At 36.0% G+C, this 16,647-nt stretch overlaps 1 protein-coding gene across 1 annotated transcript in view; it reads left to right on the top strand.

Annotated features, from left to right (window-relative positions):
• Positions 1 to 16,647, top strand: part of LOC111141999 (protein tyrosine phosphatase, receptor type Q) — a 202,867-nt gene that overhangs the window by 16,490 nt on the left and 169,730 nt on the right. The window contains exons 9-14 of the mRNA XM_022494920.1: positions 2,622 to 2,794; positions 12,410 to 12,590; positions 13,913 to 14,074; positions 14,179 to 14,358; positions 14,944 to 15,051; positions 15,197 to 15,478. Of these exons, the coding sequence (XP_022350628.1) occupies positions 2,622 to 2,794; positions 12,410 to 12,590; positions 13,913 to 14,074; positions 14,179 to 14,358; positions 14,944 to 15,051; positions 15,197 to 15,478 (1,086 nt within the window). The remainder of the gene's footprint in view (positions 1 to 2,621; positions 2,795 to 12,409; positions 12,591 to 13,912; positions 14,075 to 14,178; positions 14,359 to 14,943; positions 15,052 to 15,196; positions 15,479 to 16,647) is intronic.

Below are 16,647 nucleotides of genomic sequence, written 5' to 3'. Positions count from 1 at the left end.
TATGTCTGTTCTGTTTCTCATTTATTAATAAAATTTATAGATGTATTGACTTGAGAATGATTCTTAGGAAGTCCCTGTAGACTACACCTCAGAATCGATGCTGAACCATGAATAATTGCCTTGTGTTTTTTATTTTCTTTAGTTAATTTGGTATCAATATTAAAAGAATCTGATTTAATCCATACTTCTCTGGTTTCCTAATAAGAAGTTTTGCTGTAACAGATCAAGTATCCTTCTTAGGACAAGGACAAGGACAAATGGAGTCATTTCCTTTGCCCCCCCCCCCCCCAAGCTTTTTCTTCTTTCATTGAAAAAGAGAGAGAGAGAGAGAGAGACTTACAGTCATTCTTATACAGGGGTACATTTTTAGGGTAATATAGAACAACTTAATCTTTACTTGAACTGTAATTTAAGGCATTGGTGTCATAGAGCAATACTTACTAAGTTATTTTGAAAAATATCTTATAAATTAGAAGATTTCCTCTCTTTGATTAATAAGGCATAGTAAATTCACACACACACACACTTTTTTTTTTTTTTTTCTTTTTGCTGTACTGGGTAGTTTCTGGTATTCACTAGATTAATGTTTTACATCAAATGGAAATGACACTTTACTTATTTTTTTGGTAGGCAGGGTTTCCTTACCTCTTAATCTGATCAGTGTAGTCATTAAATTTGTTTCTTCAGTTGAAGTTCTACACAAGATCAAATTAAATGGAAAAATGCCAGATCTCTTCTATGATACAATACTGGCCAAGGCTTTGTCTACATAGCAACTCTAAAATAAAATGTAGAAGAAAGGTGGAATGGGAGCTTTGCTATTTAAATGGCTGTGTTATTTTCATAGTACACAGTCAATTGGAAAGTTGCTCTGCCTTTGGAAAAATGTGTGTTGGTAAATATGATAGAAACATAAGGACTGTATATGTTAGGAACAATATTTATTTTATATATACTTATACAAGAGGTGACCTGTGCAAAAGTTTTTATCTATCTTATTTCTTGCTCGATCCTCAAGAGCCTAGAACAATGATCAAAAGATGAGGGCTCAGTCTGCTGGATGATAGAGTGAATCTGTGATTATGGGGTCCTAGTCTAGAACTCTTCCTCCATCCTTCAAATGTCAAACTGTTTTTCCTTCAGATCAGAAGTTCTGTGGGGAGAGATCAATCTAAAGAGTTATCCTTCTATATAAAGAAATACGGAAATGTTTTTAGAAAAGGAGATTTAAAGAATTAGCAAATTACAGTGGTACTTCCATGTTTATATTCCAGTTTTGAGCAGAGTTGTTACTATGTGCTGGACACAAAAATATTGGCTGCAGTAGTAATGAAAATCTTAGGCAAGAATGACTCATTCATTCATCTAGCCATTAACTATTTAGAAAGATTTAGAAATACTTATATTGTTACAATATCTAGGGGGCTTTTTAAATGGCTACTTCATAGAGACAAAAAAAACTCAAATCTGTGGAATGAAAAATCCCTATAGTTTCCTATATGGTTGAGGTAAGCATAATTATATTCATTAATTTTAAATCATGTTTACAAGAGTTGTGACACTGATTTTCAATTCCTTTCTGTTATCTTAAAAGGGAAAAGGGACATTCTCTATTTATATTATATCCCTAAAGTACTACTATTTATATTATATCCCTAAAGTACCTTTGTTCTAAATGATATTTGCTAAAACTATTCTAATGTGAAATAGCTTAGGGAAATGAATTTGATGTTTTACTACATCTTGATCATAAGGAGTTACATTATTTTCTTTCTTGAGCTTTTCATTCAAGGTTCCTTATGGTAACCTTCCATAGTAATAAGAGCAGTATAATTTTACCCATCTTATAGGTTAGCAAACTTAGGGGAGGGGTAAATTGGCTATACATAATCACACTAGCTATAAACAAAAAGTAGACAAAAGGGCATGTTTATCCTTGATCCATTATTACTCCTTCGGTACTGGGAGGGTTGCTGGATGTCACTCATGGTCACTTTCTAACTACAATTTACATAAGTACTTGGTGCTTTATTGTAAGCCAGTGGTTAGTTTCTGTTTCTCTTTATTACTAAAAAGAGTAAGAGTACCTGAAATTAGAGACTCTCATAATTCATTTGTAAAATCAGCAGACCGAAGTCAATCAACTCTTCAAGCAATCTCATGTAATAAGTTGAAAGATAACCTAGTTGAATTTACCAACTACATTTCATTTCAGGCAAAGTCTTCTTGATATTATTTTTTGATATGTTGTTATAATTTTATAAAGCTTTCAGGGTTTCTGCTGGGCATTAATCATCCCTAAACAGCTTTTTCTGGGAAGTTATTTTGATTAATGAATTTGTTTCAAACAAATATTATGACGTTCTGATTTGAGGAAATAACTCTATGTTATCCTATTTCTTATTTACATTTTTGAGAACAATATGTAGAAATTTAACTTTATCTGTTTATTTAATGAATCTTATACATATTTGTTAATAAATAATAAATTGTTGTAGTCTATTTTCTAATAGACTTCCTTACAAATCTTAAATGGTGAGCTAAGAATTTAGGGAATTTTTAAGATTTAAAAATATTCTGTTAAATTCGTCCCCTCCTTAATCTTTTTTTTTTTTTTTTAGTTCCAGGTGCAATATTTGATTTACAACTTGCAGAAGTAGAAGCCACACAAATAAGAATTACTTGGAAGAAACCACGACAACCAAATGGAATCATTAACCAATACAGAGTCAAAGTTCTGGTTTCAGAGACAGGAGTAATTCTGGAAAATACTTTGCTCACAGGAAAAGATGAGGTATTCACTTTCATTTCACATCTTGGTGAACCCTTTCTCCTTGGTTTTGGCCCTGATAACTTGGAAGACTTTCCAGCATTCAAACATAAAATGTATGACAAGCATCATGGTACAAAGTGAAGTAAATTTGGGCTATAAAGATCATCCAACTGGGTCATATTTCATTTTAGAACATACATTATTAGTTAAATGCTATTATTCTTTTTCAGCATATAAAAATGTTAATTGAGCAATTAAGCGGGACTAAAGGTGCTTCCATAAGTGAATATTATTATGGTAATTCAGTTAATGAATTGTTTAGAAACTCCTGTTATGATTTAAACACTCCTCTTAGGCCTGCTTGCAATTTGGAACAGTTGCCAGGGAAAAGCATAGTATTTCGTAGTTGTTGACAAAATGACTTGTCCTGTTCAGTCTTTGGGAGCTAATTTTTTTTCAAAGCTATCTCGTTGGAAAAAAAAAAAAAAAGCAAAGTATGTTTGATTAAAGAAAGCAGATGGCACCTAGGTGGCTCAGTTGGTTAAGTGTCAGACTTAGGTCATGATCTCAAAGTTGTGAGGGTGGGCTCCTGTCCCACTCCCTGCAGTGAGGGGAGTCTGCTTGAGGTTCTCTCTCTCCCTCTCCCTCTGCCCCTCTACCTGCTCACTCACTCTTTCTCTCTCAAATAAATAAATCAATCTTAAAAAAAAAAAACCTACTAAATTATGGAGATTAGCCATGCATGGATAAACGATAAGAGGACAATGTGTTTGCCTCTATTCACAATGGAAGTCTTATTTTTTCCCCTTTGGTTTTTTGTTTGTTTGTTTGTTTTAAAGATTTTATTTATTTATTTGAAAGAGAGAGAGAGAGAGAGAGATCACAAGTAGATGGGGGTGGGGTTGGGGGAAGAAGGCTCCCCACTGAGCAGACAGCCCCATGCGGGGCTTGATCTCAGAATCTTGAGATCATGACCTGAGCCAAAGGCAGAGGCCTAACCCACTGAACCACCCAGGCACCCCTTCCCCTTTGTTTTTGCTAGAAATAATGGCCACACTGGTTTCCCTTTCCTGTCTGCATTCATCTTACCCAGCCAGCTCTTCACCTGTGAGAGCCCTGTAAGCCTCCACACTAGTCACATCCAAGAATGGGTACAAACATAAATGCACTTAGGACCAATGAATCCAATAACAGGCCTTGCAGGAGCTACCTGATGGCTGTTCATCAACTCACTTCTACTGTTTTGGTCCAGAATCACTGCTTTTTCTAGCTGCGCTATTATTTTTCCCCTTACATATTGTCTATTCTATTTCTAGTCTCTACTTTCTTTTACTTCTTGTACACCCTTGAAAATTGATGTTACTGTGGGCTCACAGCACTCTGGCTGCCCAAGATGTACAACTCCCAATTATGCAACATCCCCAGCACAGGATTAAAATTCAATCCTATGTTTACTCCTTTTCTGTGTGTAAAAGAGGTGTTAAAGCTTTCTCTGATACTCTAGTGGACAATTCAGGCAAAGAGCAAAAGCTTAAACCTTTGCTCTGGCTGAGACGGTCTTAAATTAGATAGTTAGCTGTTTTGAGATGAGGTGACAGATCTCCCACTTCTGTTAATGACATCTGTTGAATGGCCAGATACACCTGTTTTTCTCTTGAAGCTAAGATGTTCTAGAAAGACTTCTTTGTGATTCTGCCTCTGTCTATATGGCTTGTAATCCCTATGATACACTGAAGAGAACATGAGCTTTGGAGTCCTATAAATCTGGGTTTAGATCCTGGTCACTTAATGGGCTCTACAGTAGAGAGATTGAGAGCATGGTTCTAGGAGGCAGAATGCTTGGGTTTAAACCTTGGTTTTGTCATTATGGTTGGTTTAACCTTAGGAAGTTGGCCTGACCTCTCTGACCTTCAGTTTCCTCTTCTCAAAGATACAGATTATAAGAGTCCTTATAACAAAAGTATTAATGAGGATTTAATGGGTTAATGCGTACAAAAGAGTTTAGAACAGTATGTGGTATGTAATAAGTGCTATGCTAAATAATTGTGAACTGTTGTGATTATTAATCATGGCATTGGAACTTTCACTCTGATTGATACACATTACTAGTTTCTTTGGCCTCTCTCAATAAAAGAACACATTGCTTCTCCTTGTTTCTATGATGGTATCTTTCTTTATCAGATCAGGTATATTACTGATATTTCTGTTTTCCCATGTGACTGATGTTTGGGTTCATCTTTCAGGAAGTTGATTTGGGGAGAGAGATATGGCAGAGGCTCTAAATCCAAATGGACTTCGGTTCTAGTCTTGGCTCTGCCTTATACTAGCTCTATAACCTCGGACAAGTCAACTTTTGGAGACTTGGTACCCTCATTTTTAAAGCAGGGCTTATAGACCTACCTTATAGGGAATATAATAGTTAAAACTATTATAGTAGGGGAAATAATAGTTAAAACCTCTGGTTTAGTGTATTCATTTATTACGCTTCATTTTGACCTTGATACCGGATAAGGGCTCTTACTTTTCATTCACTCTTCTACTTCTCAAAGTATGGCCTCCACACTCTTTCATAAGAATTATAAAGTCCTTGAAATCTTGTTAGAAGTCACCAGTGACCTAAGTGTCAAATAAGGTGGTTATATATTTTTAAGTGTCCCCATCTTTATTGTCTCCTCCAAAATCCATTTTTCTGCTCTCCTACTCTTCAGCTTTTGATTATTTTCTGCCTCATGCTTCCTCCACTTTCACATGCTGTGACTTTGCAAAACTTTGCTCTTGTGTAGTAAAAAAAAAAAAAAAAAAAAAATGAAACAGCTAGTTCTCCTATAATTTTCTAACTCCTTCATTATAAACGTATTCCAGCCAGTCCTGTTTTCAGCCTTCTTCTTACACTTTCTTTTGATGATCATACGGTTTCAATCACAGCTTCCTACCTAAATGATCCCTTTGCCTTGCTTTCTACTCTGGTCTTTCTCTGATACTCTATTCCTAATGGCAACCATCTGTAGAGAGATTCTGTCAGGGCTTATCTCATCTAAACTCATTTTCCCTCATAAAACAAACAAACAAACAAAATCCTTTTATGGATAATGGTCTGGTTAATGACCAGTAGGAGGAGACAAAGCTGGGATACAGCTTGGAACAGATAACTTGACAGATCCAGGGATGGCAGTGGAGACCTGTGAAGGTTTCCACGGGACACACAAGAAGAAAGACAATTAATAGTTTCAGTTAGGAAGAATGAAGTCTTGAGAGAGACTAATTTGCACCCTAGATACCAAATAACTAGGCTTAGAATTCCTTTACTCTTTGGACTGGGGACACCACAGGTCTCTGACGTGAAGGTCATTTTCTGAGCACTGAGAAGGCCTTTATGGTGCTTTTACATGCCTGATACTTCTCTTTTCAGATTATGGCTTTGTTACCTTTCTGTCGTAAAAGTTCAAAACCGTGGGGTTACCTCTGATTTGGGTTATACCGAGCGTTGAGTAGTCATTCAAGATTAAGCCAGCTATTTTTACCTCCAAAGGGTGATTCATACATCTATATTTCATTCCTGTGTCCCCACCGTAGCTCAGGATTGCATAGTCTCTTACCTGGACTATTGTTGTCTTACTGCATCAGTTTTCCATTGTAGTATAACAATTTGACACAAGCTCAAGACAACTCGTATTAGGGGCACCTGGGTGGCTCAGTGGGTTAAAGCCTCTGCCTTCGGCTCAGGTCATGATCCCAGGGTCCTGGGGTCAAGCCCTGCATCAGGCTCTCTACTCCGCGGGGAGCGTGCTTCCTCCTCTTTCTCTCTCTCTGCCTGCCTCTCTGCCTACTTGTGATCTCTGTCAAATAAATAAATAAAATCTTTATTAAAAAAAGACAACTCATATTAATTTATTATGTCACAGTTTGAGTCAGGAATCCACACAGCTTAGATGGATTCTCTGCTTAGGGTCTTGTAATGCTGCGGTCAGAGACTGTGCTGTGTTCTCGTCTGGTGCCTTGACTGGGAAGAAGCCATTTGCAGATGGATCAGCAGATTTAATATCCTTTTGACTGGAAAACTGAGGGCCTCAGCTTTTTGACTGGATGCTAGCCTTAGTCCCAGCTCACAGAGGCCTCCCACAGGAAGATGGTCATGAGGATTTTCCCAAAGTGACCATTTAGTTCAGCCTGCCAGCAAGGGGAATCTGTTTGGTACAATGTAATCAAAGGAATGACATCCTCTCACCTTTGCTTTGTTTCATTGGTTATATGCAAATCATGGTTCCCACACAACCATAGGAATTATACAAATGCATGAACAGCAGCAGGTAGGAATAATGGGTGGGGGGTCACATGAGAGTTGGTACACCACACTGTCCCAGCCCACTATTACATATTTCACACATCTATTAGAATAATCCTTCCAGGTTTAAGTATATCATTTATACTTCTCTCTAATGCAAAGTAACTAAAAATTGAGAAGAGATGGAGAAGGTATATATCTATTTAAGAAATCTAACTCCTGGGGCGCCTGGGTGGCTCAGTGGGTTAAAGCCTCTGCCTTCGGCTCAGGTCATGAACTCAGGGTCCTGGGATCCAGTCCCTCATCGGCCTCTCTGCTTGGCGGGGAGCCTGCTTTCTCCTCTCTCTCTCTCTGCCTGCCTGTCTACCTACTTGTGATCTCTCTCTGTCAAATAAATAAATAAAATCTTAAAAAAAAAAAAAAAAAAGAAATCTAACTCCTTAGTATCATGGTAGAAAGTGAGTCATCCTTATTGAAATTTTTTTTTCCACTGACCTTTTATGGTTTGTTCATTTCTTAATAAATAGGGATTATATGAGTATGCTGAAACATGTATAAGATTTCATTTTCAATATTTAAACAAATTCTTGAAAAATATATTAGAAAATTAAATCTCAGCATTTGAAGACTTTTGTTTTAAAGATTTTATTTATTTATTTGACAGAGAGAGAAATCACAAGTAGGCAGAGAGGCAGGCAGAGAGAGAAGGGGGATCAGGCTCCCTACCAAGCTGAGAGCCCGATGTGGGGCTCGATCCCAGGACCCTGAGATCATGGCTGGAGCTGAAAGCAGAGGCTTAACCCACAGAGCCACCCAGGCGCCTACATTTGAAGACTTTTATTTCACCTTCCAAATTTATATATAAATTGCATGTATAACATGCCTAATAAATGATTGGGAATCCAGACTCTGCTAAAATATTTGATCAGCTCTGATAATAGGGTAACTACTACCATAAACACAGCTCCTATTCTATGAACTTTAAAATATTCTTCTTTGTGACCTCGCAGGCATGTGGTTATTAAGTAACTACAAAGTTCCAGACTTTCTGTTAGGTCCAGGAAATACACAGATGAATAAGAAACTACTCTGTTCTCTAATTGTTCAGAACTGAACTATTTGTCTTCTAATGTTTACCAGTTTGTTTCCTCTCTCTTCTCTAGGCTCACATGGTATGAGCTTGGAATTTGGAACCAGAGAAATCTGTTTCAGTCCTACTTCTGCTATGACTATTTTTGTGAACTTGAACAGATGACTGTAAAATTAAGCTCTTGATACCTCTTTGGGCTATAATGAAGTGATATATGAGTGAAAGTACTTAGCACTATATTTGACACATAGTAGTTTTAAATGTCATTCTTTGTAGTAGTAACAATAGTACACAGTAGTGTAATTTTTTATCATTTGAAAACGATGGTCATTTCCCTAAGGCTTAATGTCCTCAGTTTCTCATCAGCTGTGGTTTCTGGATCCATCATATTATTGATTACTCTCCTATGTATATTTTCCAGTTTGTCAATGAGCCTCTTAATTTTCTGAACACAATATTCCATATGTAATTTGATTAGATCCATATTGAGAAGAAATATTTTCTACCTTGATGTTCATTTCTTACTTCTTTCAATGCAAAGAATAAAATTAATTTCTTTGCAAGACTCATTCCACTGAGACTAAAGTCTGTAAAACCCTTAAGTCATCTCTTCATGGACTGCTCTTAAGTTGAATTTTACACTCAGATATCATCCTGTACTTGTTCTTCTGGTAGAATCCTGGGGCATTTTCTCCCCTAAAACATCATCTTGCTGCCTAATGTTATGAATTTCTGAGATTCATACAGATACATCTTTTCATCTGATTTATTTCACAAGAATCTCAATCTTTGTCATTGGTGAACATGAGAAGAAAGCCAGCTAAATGCTTGACCAATTGCTATGAAATGAAGCTGACAGGACTTAAGGGTAGCTTAGGAATGCTTGTGATAAAGTTTATTTTATTGACCATTAGGAACAGAAAAAGAATTAAGCCTTAAGGATTTGTCACCCAAATAATATGCAGGAGGATACAATATCCATTAGGTTTCCAAACATACACTAGTTGTAGACTTTTCTTTTTGCCACTGCTTAATAACAGCATAAATCATGTTATAGTTCATAATAAAATATAGAAGCCTTTCTTAAGAATAAGTCAACTGTTTCATTAATTTAACCCAGTAGACTTCCAGTGAGTCTAAATTGATAGATGTAATGGAGTTTTTTTTAGAAATAAAATCACATTAGCTATAATGAAAGTAATTACACGTAGAATCAGGTTGGTTTATACAGATGGATTAGGAATTTAACTCTGAGGAACTTGTAATTCTTTCACATAAATTCCAAAGATTCCTGGGTAACATATGAGAGGCCTTTCATGTTGGTTAACTGTGACATTTCCTAAGTCAATTGTGTTCAACCAAGGGAGATTTTGCTCTCCAGTTGGCAACCTTTGAAGACGTTTTTCTTTGTCACAACTGAGGAGATGCTTCTCATGGGTAGGGACCAGGGATGTTGCTAAACTTCCCACAACAAAATATTATCTAACACAGAATGTCAATAGTGCTGAGGTTGAGAGCCTGGGACTAACTCAATTAGTCTGAAACCTTTAGGGGTTCAGTGGGCTTCTTTTCCCTTCTGTTTCTCTCACGTCCACTTCTACCCCTTCCAACTACTTTTTTTTTTTTTAAGGTTTTATTTATTTGACACACACAGAGAGAGCAAACACAAGCTGGGGGAGTGGCAGGCAGAGGAAGAAGCAGACTCCCCACAGAGCAGGGAGCCCAATGTGGGGCTCGATCCTAGTATCCTGGGATCATGACCTGAGCCAAAGGCAGATGTTTAACCAACTGAGCCACCCAGGCACCCCCTAGTTACTTTCTTCAGTTCTAGTTCTTTCTCATCATTTTTGCTCTTGAGATAATTATTTTTCATTCTTTGAAAAAACTAATATCTGCTGTCTTTTTAAGAGGCGAAGTGTGAGAAATATTCATGGCACAGCCCTCTCAGTGATAACAAATAATATTCTGGGTTGTTGTGAAACCAATGTTCAAATCATTGCCCCAGTTAGGAAGGGTATTTCCAGAATACCAGAATTCGAGAGAAATTCAGGAAGTCAAAATTATTTAGGTCAATTCTTTTATTGAAATGGCCGTTGCCAACAGAGATGCTTAACTTAGTTAACCGATGGGATGCTGTGGCTTTACTCTTAATAATGTATCTGATATGGAGTGTAAAATATTGGGAGATTTAATGCAAAGTTGTAGTTCAGGGGGAAATTGTTTGTACTACTTCATTGTACCTTCTGTAGTGCTTTGTACACAGTAGACTCTCAAAGAGTGGCTGATTGATAGTGGAAACAGCTGTGTGTTTCAAGCATAAACTATTGACTGGAATACCAGAGCATCTCTGAATTATGTGTTCGTGATTCATGCCCTCCCTGATTTCCTTGTGGAGGCAGAACTGAAGTGAGCCGTTGGAAGATAGAAGACCTTTAACTTGTCCCATATAGAGTTCCCTTTCCAGAGTTCTTTTTGCAACAATTTTAGAATAGATCTTATAGGTGTCCCCCTGCTTTCCATCACAATACTCTTCTGGCTAAAAATGTAACAAGATTTAGATAATTTTATTTTATAAACATCATTTGGAGAACTAAAGATTTCCCTTAGACCATTTCTCCATTCTTTCATATCTCAGAAAAGTTAATATTCCAATGGCCTATCTTTGTAGATGGTTAAACAAACTGCCTTAAAATTTCTTGCCTTCCTGAAATTTTTCCTGAACACCTCTTACTTTTTTTAAAAAATACTAAGTGTTGATATTATTTAGGAATAAAACCCTGTTTTTGGCTCTAGGACTAAAGACAACCCCAAAACATGTAAGATAATTAAAAAATAAGAGTATCAAAACTTATTTACATAAATAAAACCTTTATTATATATTATAAGTTTTGAGATATGAGAGCATGGAGTTGGGAAGGAATAAATGCAAAAAGCATTTTTGCTTTTCTTAAAAAGGTGAATTTTGAAGTAGAACTTGAAAAGGAATGGACCGAAAGCAAGTAGTTCTTGCAATTTTTTTTTTCAAAATGATTTATCTTGGAAAATTTTGAACAGATATAATAGTAGAGAAGAGAATGTAATAACCCCCTATTAGTCCTTCACCTGGATTTAGTAACCAACATCCTGCCATACCAACACCAGCTGTTTCCCATTGTTACTATTGCCTTGGACATATTTTAGAATGAATTCCAAACTTCATTTTGCTCCTACATGCCTACTTAAGAACAAATCTCTAAAACTTATGGACATTTTAATTCATATAACGATTCCATTACCACAAGTATCAGAATTACTAATATTGTTTTGGTATCATCTAATATCTAGAACATATTCAAATTTTCCTGATTATCTTTGAAGACTGTGTTGGTAGGTATGTACTAATTAGAATCCAAAGTCCACACATTTCATTTGGTTGTTAAGTCTCTTAAGGCAACATTTACTTTGATTAACACTTAGTGTTATTTCCGAGGTTGAAAAACTACAGAAAATACTTAATAGTATTTGGCCCAAATACCCTTTCCTCTATCAGTTATGCTGTGTGGGGAGGGAGAAGAGAGAGAGTCATCTTGTTATCCCAATAGAAACTCTTTCTTTATTTATCTGTAATGTGCCCCTGATATTTTCACTTCAGTATAGGTTACTTTGGTGAATTTGACATGTGTGAAGTATGTTATGGGATGTAGGAGCAATCACGGTTACTTAAAATATTCTTTAGGTCCAGAGCCTTGGACAAGCTATTTGAAAGCTATTGCCATGCAGCTTTGTTCATATCTGTAACTTCCCTTGATCAAAGATAAACTACTGTTTATTGATGTATCAGGCGGGCATGAAAGCCTCTCACACCTCATGTGCAAATGAGAACACAAAGATAGAGAAGCAAAACATATTTTAACAAGGCAGTGTGCCCAGAACACTTACTTTTGGGGGTGAATAGTTTTAAAATAGTTTAGTTATGAAACTTATGTATGTGGATGACAAATTTTACAATAAAGTAACTCACACCAGAAACAAATATCCCCTTCATCCCACAATACGGTATTGATCTCTTAAATAATGGAGTGATCAGGATGTGTTAAAATAATGCAGGAATTTAATAGCTCTAGGATGAAATCTAGGAATGTAAAGGAAAACAGTAGTCGTGGAAATAATATTATCTTTTTAAAAAGTGTGATTCCAAAGTTACTAGTTTTTTAAGTTAAATACTTGAATGAAATCATTAAGTGTAACTGTTAGAGTCATTGTAAATGTCTGTTTTTAACTGCAGTATACAGATGACCCTATGACTCCAGAAACTGTGAACATAGTAGAGTCAATGGCAGAATTATTTGAGGGTTCAGCAGAGATATCTTCAGACCTGTACTCCCTTGCTTCTGCTATATATAACAGCCATGCACATAATAACTTTCCTGTGAGGAACAGAGCTGAAGACCAGCATTCAGCAATTGGTAGGTACAATTTTTATGTTCTTTGAAGCACATTTCAAACCACCAGTCCTAGCTAGCCCAGATATGAACCTTAGCTTCGAGTTCAACCATATTATTAATGGTTCATGAGCTGGAGTCAGATTTTTTTTCTTCTTCAACTGTTGGATAACCTCATGCAGCAAATGGAAATGCCACACAGGCAGGAGTTGGCCCCTCCTAACCCATCTGACCTTCCTCCTAGAGAAAGTAGCACCCTAGAGTCTCTGGCCAAGCTGCATAGACAATCAGTTATTACAGTTGCCAAAGCAGGTGTGATGGGGAGGGATTAACATATCTTCAAATCATTTACAGGCCTCCCACTCTCTGCAGCTTTTGAGTAATAGGTTTTCAAATGTCACTAAAGGTAAATAGGTCAGAAAGTTACAACTCTAGTGCATGCGGTGATAAACAGGTGTAGGTGACCCCAGCGATGTGGTGATGTCATTAGTGTATACACTTGCTTTTCAGGGTCAGTAGATCTTATTGTTTCTAAGAGAAGAATGCCATAGATAGCAAATTAAAAATACTTGGTTACACGACACAAGATCTAAATGATCTCTCTGGTCATTCTAAGAGTGAGAAGAATGTTTTTTTTCATTGCCTTTTTTCTGATTTGGTAATGATCTCATTCCAAATTAAAAGGATTATGTTATTTTATGATGGTAGAATTAGTAAAAAAAAAAAAAAATCACATTACATTCAATATATGTTTATTTCATTTACTGATACACTTTTTTCCTGTGCAAAGACCAGAGCAAGACCAAAAATTAAGAGACCTACAATTTCTGATACAGATGTTTCCTTGGGTATTTGTTTGGCCTAATTGTTATTTAACATTGTTGGAAGCACAGGTTCTTAATCTAAAGAAATTAACATTTGTTGAAATCCTTATTCAGACATATTTATGTGTAAGTTACCCTAGCATGCTTGCTTTAAAACTCCAAGAGTTTTAATAAAGGTATGGTGATTTTTGAGTCCAAATAATTCTCATTTTGATAACATTCACATTACAACAGAGCATTGACTTATAGCATTTTAATTTGATATTACTACCTCATCTTTCATTTCAGAAAAAAATTCTTAGCCAGTCCCTTTCAGAAGGCTATATTTTTCCAAAACACTAGTCTCATGTTCCAGGATGTATGTATTATTAATTATACATACCTATTATTCACACATATCTTCATTCTTTTGCATAAAGAAGTACATAGAGAAATTAATGACTAATGTGAAATCAAGTTTAAGATTTCACTCTGTGAGAAAAAATAATTTTGATGATTTTTTTTTTAACTGATTTCAAATAGGAACTACAGAGAATCTGTATATCACTGACATTGCAGCTGAACAGCTGTCTTATGTTATCAGGAGGCTTGTACCTTTCACTGAGCACATGATTAGTGTATCTGCTTTCACCATCATGGGAGAAGGACCACCAACGGTTCTCAATGTGAGGACACAGGAGCAAGGTAAGAATGTATCTCCTTTGAAATAATTACCTGCAAGTATTTTTCTTACACGTTGTAATGCATTTTCTTTTTGTTCACATTAATTGTTCATTCTTCTTTACAAGTGCCAAGCTCCATTCAAATTATAAACTACAAAAATATTAGTTCTTCATCTATTTTGTTGTACTGGGATCCTCCAGAATATCCCAATGGAAAGATAACTCATTATACCATTTATGCAATGGAACTGGATACAAATAGAGCATTCCAGATGACCACTACAGCCAACAGCTTTCTCATAACAGGTAGAACAATCTTTTTTAAAACATTGCTTTTCTGATGAAAACAGGCATCTCCTTCTCCTTAAGCACGGCAGGACACATGCTGCATATTTCAGATTTCCTTATGCTGTGCTACCATGGGTATCTTGAAAAATGTGCAGAAATACCTTGATTAAATGAATTTTTCTTTATCTGTATTTATCTACAAAAAAGATAATCAGACCACAAGTATTGTACGGACACTTAACCCAGAGAATTTTTTTATCTGGTACATTGAAATAAAGTGTTAAAAACTTTAAATGCATGAATGTGAAAATCAGCTGAAGTAACTGAGTTGAATGCTGTTTGTGCCAGGTCAACATAGTCCTTGCAGTGTGCCAAAAATTATTTTTCAGCTTCAGATGATTGCCTTAATATTCAGAAAAGAAGTAAAATATCAACATGGGAAGGCACTCAAGCCCAAGGAATTTTGGAACACTGGGATTATATGGAAACTCACTTGGAGAGCCAGTCTCCCAAATAAACTATTTTCACTAGTCCTGTGTCAAATGACCCTAATCCATGAATGTTATTTTATGATCTTAAACAGATTACCTGTTGTCATTATAGGGTTAAAGAAATACACAAAATACAAAATGAGAGTGGCTGCCTCAACCCATGTTGGAGAAAGTTCTTTGTCTGAAGAAAATGACATCTTTGTGAGAACTCCAGAAGATGGTAAGAATATCAGGTGTAATTTTAATTAAAAAAAAAAAAAGCAAGTAGTGTTGCATGCTTACTGCTGTCTACCTCATGTTCCCTAGTGGCTGAAGCAATTAGCATGGAAAAATACAGTATTTAAAATTTTGTTTTCATTCCCCAGAGCCAGAATCATCACCTCAAGATGTTGAAGTTATTGAAGTTACTGCAAGTGAAATAAATTTGAAGTGGTCACCACCTGAGAAACCCAATGGGATTATTGTTGCTTACGAAGTGCTGTATAAAAATATAGATGCCTTGTTTATGAAGAACACCTCAACCACAAACATAATCTTAAGAGACTTAAAACCTTACACCCTCTACAACATTTCTGTCAGGTCATATACCAGATTTGGTCATGGCAATCAGTTATCTTCTTTACTCTCTGTAAGGACTTCTGAGACTGGTAAGTTGTGTATTTGTTGTATAATAATACCTAGTAATGAAGTAAACATGGCTGACAATTGTCATATTGTTTATATCTTCAGTAACCTAAAATCTCTCATTCTTTTTTATATAATCTAGAAATTTATTTGTTTTTTTTCTGGTAAGGTGTGGGAAAAGGGCTTGCTGTGTCGATTGTTATGTCTTATTTACATATATGGGAATTCCAAAATAAGGTCAGCGAATTTTTCAAATGCAAGACCTTGAGAAACCAAGGAATCTTTCAGTGTATCTGTAAAATAATGACGTGCTTGCAAATAAGGCAAAAGCAGAGCACATTCATAAGAACAGAGTTCTGTACTCCAAAAGGTATGTGTATAGAGAGGTGCAGAGTGGGAGCATAGGAAGGGCAGGCCTGCTTGAGGTTTATGGAGGAGGTAGCATCTGACCTAGATCTTGAAGAGTAGGATAGAATGGATGTTATTGAAGTTGTTGGGTAGGCAGGGAAGGGAGGGGAATATCTTATCTAAAGGAAATCATGGAAGCAAGGAATTATATTCTTAGGTTTCAGTTTCAGTGCTACAAGAACAAATAGCATAAAGTAGACATTCTGCTTGATGATCTTAGTTTATTGTTATGTTATGTTTATAATCATATATTGGAGCATCACTCTTAAGCCAACTCTATAATTTATGGTAAGAATTAATAACTAAGTGTAAAGTTACTGGTTGATTCTTACTTTAAAAAAATTAAATATTTATTGACTAGCTACTGGCTGAACCATGTGGAATTACCATTCCAATGGGTTATAATGGCCAAATATCAGCAATTTCATATGGTTCAGCCAGGTGCTCTATGTGAGGCCCTGTCTCTAACCTTGAGGATCCAGGTGTCTAGCAAAGCTAGATACAGAAGCTTTAAACAGAAGTTTCTTATTGAGACTGTTCACAGATATTAATGAGATGACACAAAAGAGCCCATGGAGAATGGTGCTCTTTAATTGCTGGACTGAGAGAATAATGAACGGAAAGTTTTATAGCATTAGGAGTTATCCCTTAAAATGAAATCTAATTGATGTTAAACTGTATATTGGCACGTTTCATTGCTTTTATAGAAATTGATTTTAAAATCAGTATTTTTTTAAGAAAAATACCTGCTCTTTACCTGACCTAGCTTTATTTTACATTGGGT

The sequence above is a fragment of the Enhydra lutris genome, unplaced genomic scaffold (assembly GCF_002288905.1).
Source record: "Enhydra lutris kenyoni isolate GAN:26980312 unplaced genomic scaffold, ASM228890v2 scaffoldscaffold7, whole genome shotgun sequence".
NCBI classification, from domain to species: Eukaryota; Metazoa; Chordata; class Mammalia; order Carnivora; family Mustelidae; genus Enhydra; species Enhydra lutris.
This window is presented reverse-complemented; position numbering and strand designations above follow the sequence as displayed.